Below are 3,852 nucleotides of genomic sequence, written 5' to 3' on the forward strand. Positions count from 1 at the left end.
TGGGGAACCCCAGCATCCCTCAGGTCCAAAGAGTTCCTGGAGACCCCCCAGCTCCAGAAGGAACCCAGGACCCCCCAGTCCCCTCAGCTCCAAGGGGCACTCGGAGACCCTCAGCATCACCAAGCTCCAAGGGTACCGGGGACCTCCAGCATCCTGCAAAACCCAAAGGCATCCAGCACTCGGGGGCCACTCGGTGACCCCCAGCACCTGGAGCCCCCAGACACTCCCGGCTCCCAGTGGTGCAAGGTGCCCCAAAGCACGGGCCAGTGGGAGGGCTGGTGGGGAGGGGGAGTGGGGCCATACCCCCCACCCAAGCTGGGCTCTGGGGCTTGAGCAGGTAAAATCTGGCAGTTCAGGGCAAGTGGAGATGGTTGCGGAGGTGGGGTGGGGGTAGTGGTGGGGCTGGGCCCCAGGGGCTGGGGAGGCTGGGACTGGGGAGGGGGTGCTGGGGCTGGGGCTCAGAAGAGCCCGCAGTCCTTCAGGTTCTCCTTGATGATGATGTCAGTGACGGCGTCGAAGACGAACTTGACGTTCTCTGTGTCAGTGGCGCAGGTCATGTGGGAGTAGATCTCCTTCACATCCCGCCGCATGTTCAGCTCCAGGAACTGCAGCTTGATGTAGTTGCCCGCATCGTCGTAGGTGTTGGGACCTGGTGGCAGTGGCAGTGAGTAGGGTCCCCTCCTGGGCTGCTGGGTTCCCCCCCACAATAGGTGCTGGCCTTACATCACCCGGTGCTCCCAGGGTGGGCAAACCTTGTGTGGTCCATGAGCAATGCCAGTGAAGCATCTCATGGGGTGCTGAGGCCACCTGGTGGGTGGCTGGCAGGGTGCTGGTACCCAGCCCTTCACCATCACCTCGCTACTACCAACAACCTGCACCCTGCCAACCTCACCATCGTAGTCGGGGAAGCAGATGCTGAGATGAGCCTTCTTGATCTTCTCTTGGAAGACGTCCTTCTTGTTGAGGAAGAGGACGATGGAGGTGGTGGCGAAGTAGCGGTGGTTGCAGATGCTGTTGAAGAGGTGCAGGCTCTCGTGCATGCGGTTCTGCAGAGGGACACAGCCCCATTAGCCTCGTGGTGACTCTCAGGTCATTATGGGGATGAAGTGGGAGGGTAGGATGGGGGAGAAGAGTATGGGGTGGTGAGCCTTCCTCACCACTTCGTCATCCTCCACCAGGACCATGTCGTAGGCGCTGAGGGCAGCGATGAAGATGATGCAGGTCACCCCCTCGAAGCAGTGGATCCACTTCTTCCGCTCTGAGCGCTGCCCACCCACGTCAAACATCCTGGGCAGGGCATGGGGGGGGTCAGCATCCTCCACCCGTTGCCCACCCCCCTGGCACCAGCCCCCGCTGGGGGCTTGGCCCCCACCTGAAGTTGAGGTCTTTGAAGGAGAACTGGGTCTCAATGATGCCGGTGGTCTTGACGCGGGAGCGCAGCACATCCTGCTCCGTGGGGACGTAGCCTGGGGTCACCAGGCGCTCCAGGTCTGACAAGTAGCTGGGCGGGCACACAGCAGGCATGAGACACGTGCCAGCACCTCCAGACCAGCTCCCACCTCACACCCAGACCCCCCCCACCCCACGTACTAGCCAGCTGAGTCGTTGAGCTGGTACTCGGAGGCGCGGTCGAAGCAGGCCTGGATGCCCGCGTCCTTCCAGAGCCGCCCGATGATGTCTGACATCTCCTTGGGCATGGTGCCCTCCTCAATGGTGTCTGAGAGGTGCAGCAGCTTGCGGGCATCGTCCTAGGAGGGAACGGTGGTCAGCAGGACCAGGGAACTGGGGAGACCCCACTGCTTGTTATGGGGTGCTCCTCACCTGACGAGCTGTGTCCCCGTACTGGATGTTGAGGGTGGACATGGCCCGCACAATGGACAGCATGGACTGGAGTGTGTTGCTGTAGATGATGGCAATGAACTCCAGGCATTCCTCCAGTGAGTAACCATCCTGGTGGATGATCCTGGCCAGGGAGGGGGGCATGGAGCTGAGCTGCACGCCACAGGGTGGCAGGCACCCATAGGTGCAGCAAGGGGCTGGGCTGCAGTGCTGTGGGGTGAGGGCACTGATGGGTCCGGCATGGGGCTGGGCTGTGTTGTGGGAGGACCCATGGGTGCAGCATGGGGCTGGGTGCCATCGGGCTGAGCCAGGCACTAAGGGATCAGTGCACCCATGGCTATATCATGGGGCAGTGGCAGGCACAGTGAGGCAGGGACGCCCCCTGGGGCAGGTCAGTGACACGACGGGGCAAGCAGCACCTCTGGGCACTTACTTCATCTGCTTGACGATGGTGCTCTTCCCTGACTCTCCTGCTCCTGTGGGGACAAAGCACAGGTTACAGCAGTGCCTACACTGGCTCCCTGGAACACCCAGTGCCTGGCACTGCTGGGGGACACTGGTGGCCTTGCCAGGTCCACAGTGTGGGGCAGGGGGATTACAGCTTGGTGCCAGCAGGCATTAAGGTTGGACTGAGCTGCTGTGGCTAATGGGATCTGTGGAGGCTCAGCTAGGGATGCACTTGGGGACCCAAGGGAGGGATAGGGGACATGCTGGCATCACAACCCTGCCATCTACCACCCGATGCCCCAAGCCTGCCACAGCGTAGGGAGACATGCCTTGGGCTAGGAAGGCAGCAATAGCTCCCACTGTCCCACCACATCCAGGGCACCCTAGTTCTTGGGCGCAACTGGGAGGGGCTGGGAGGGAATCTACAGCACTTGGGGTGGCTGCAGGGACAGACACAGGGGTGCTGGTGTGGGCTGTGTAGGGGTGCTGGGAGGGTGGGGTAGGGTGGAGGGGGTGCTGCTGGGGATGGTTGCTGGTAGGTGGTGGTGCTGAAGGCTCTTGGGTTGATTGATGCTGAGTGGGTCCTGGGACTGGGGAGATGTTGGGTGGGCTGGTTGCATTTGGGGGATACCTGGAAGCTGGGCTGTTCAGATGAGTTGTTGAGTTTGGGGTTTCAGGTGGGTGAGTGTGTGGGGGGAGATGCTGGGAAAGCTGTTGAGATGAGCTGGTTGAGGGGAGCTTGGGAATGGGGGGCTGTTGGGGTGGGCTGGTTAGGTTTAGGGATACCAGAGCAGCAAGGGAAACATTAGGTGAGATTTTTGGGTTGGATGGTTTGTTTTATGGGTGCTGGGAGAGAAAAATGTTGAGTGTTTTTTGGGATGGGCTGATTGGTTTTAGGGTGCTTAGGAGCTGAGGGGTGGACTTTTTGTCTGGGCTGGTTCTGTTTAGAGGGGTCAGGGAAGATGGGGGTGGGTTGATTGGTTTTAAGAGTGCCTGGCAGAGGGAGGCTGTTGGGGACACTCTTGGGATGTGCTGGTTGCATTTAGGGATGCTGAAGGCATTAGGGAAATATTGGGTGGGCTGCTGAGGTGGGCAGGTTGGGCTTAAGGCCGCCTGGGAATGAGGGTGCGTTGGAGTAGGCTAGTTTATTTTAGGGATGCTGGGGGAGTCAGGAAAACTTTGAGTGGACTGGTTGGGTTTGGGGTTGCATCTGGGGTCAGGGGAAAAATGGGTAGGCTAGTTGGGGTGAGGGGAGCCAGGAAGTGTCAGAGGAAGTTTGGGTGGGCTGTAGGGGTGAGAAGGTCAGAGGATGGGTATCTCCCGCGGGGTGTAGAGCCCATCATACCTAGCAGCAGCAGCTTGACGGTCCTGGCATCTTTCTCAGCATCCTCCTTGAGCTTCTTCTCCAGCTCACGGGAGTGCTTCTCCTCAGCGCTGGCCCCGGCGCCCATCCTCGGCCCCGCGGCCCTGCGGCTCAGCCGCTCCTTGGAGCTCAGCACCAGGATGGGCAGCGCGTTCCAGCCCCCCGCCGCCTCCAGCGCTCACCGCCCCGCGCCCGCCGCCGAC

General features: G+C 61.0%; 1 protein-coding gene across 1 annotated transcript; it reads right to left on the reverse strand.

The window, feature by feature from the left end:
- Positions 1-280: 280 nt before the first annotated feature.
- GNAT1 (guanine nucleotide binding protein (G protein), alpha transducing activity polypeptide 1) lies at positions 281-3,846 on the reverse strand. Its single transcript, XM_009995801.1, has 8 exons — positions 3,632-3,846; positions 2,273-2,315; positions 1,822-1,963; positions 1,591-1,748; positions 1,373-1,501; positions 1,158-1,287; positions 893-1,046; positions 281-649 (listed from the first exon to the last, which is right to left on the reverse strand). The coding sequence occupies exons 1-8, from the start codon at positions 3,735-3,737 to the stop codon at positions 459-461; spliced, it is 1,053 nt and encodes a 350-aa protein (XP_009994103.1). The 5' UTR covers positions 3,738-3,846; the 3' UTR covers positions 281-458.
- Positions 3,847-3,852: the final 6 nt, after the last annotated feature.

This window comes from Chaetura pelagica, unplaced genomic scaffold, assembly GCF_000747805.2.
Source record: "Chaetura pelagica isolate M959 unplaced genomic scaffold, ChaPel_1.0 scaffold114, whole genome shotgun sequence".
NCBI classification, from domain to species: domain Eukaryota; kingdom Metazoa; phylum Chordata; class Aves; order Apodiformes; family Apodidae; genus Chaetura; species Chaetura pelagica.

Bases quoted from the DNA above. Each gene is read 5' to 3' on its own strand.
- GNAT1 (XM_009995801.1), bottom strand. From the start codon at position 3,737: ATGGGCGCCGGGGCCAGCGCTGAGGAGAAGCACTCCCGTGAGCTGGAG. The intron at 2,316-3,631 runs GTATGATGGGCT...TTGTCCCCACAG, and splicing joins CGTCAAGCTGCTGCTGCTAG to GAGCAGGAGAGTCAGGGAAG. The intron at 1,047-1,157 runs GTGAGGAAGGCT...GTCCCTCTGCAG, and splicing joins TGGTGGAGGATGACGAAGTG to AACCGCATGCACGAGAGCCT.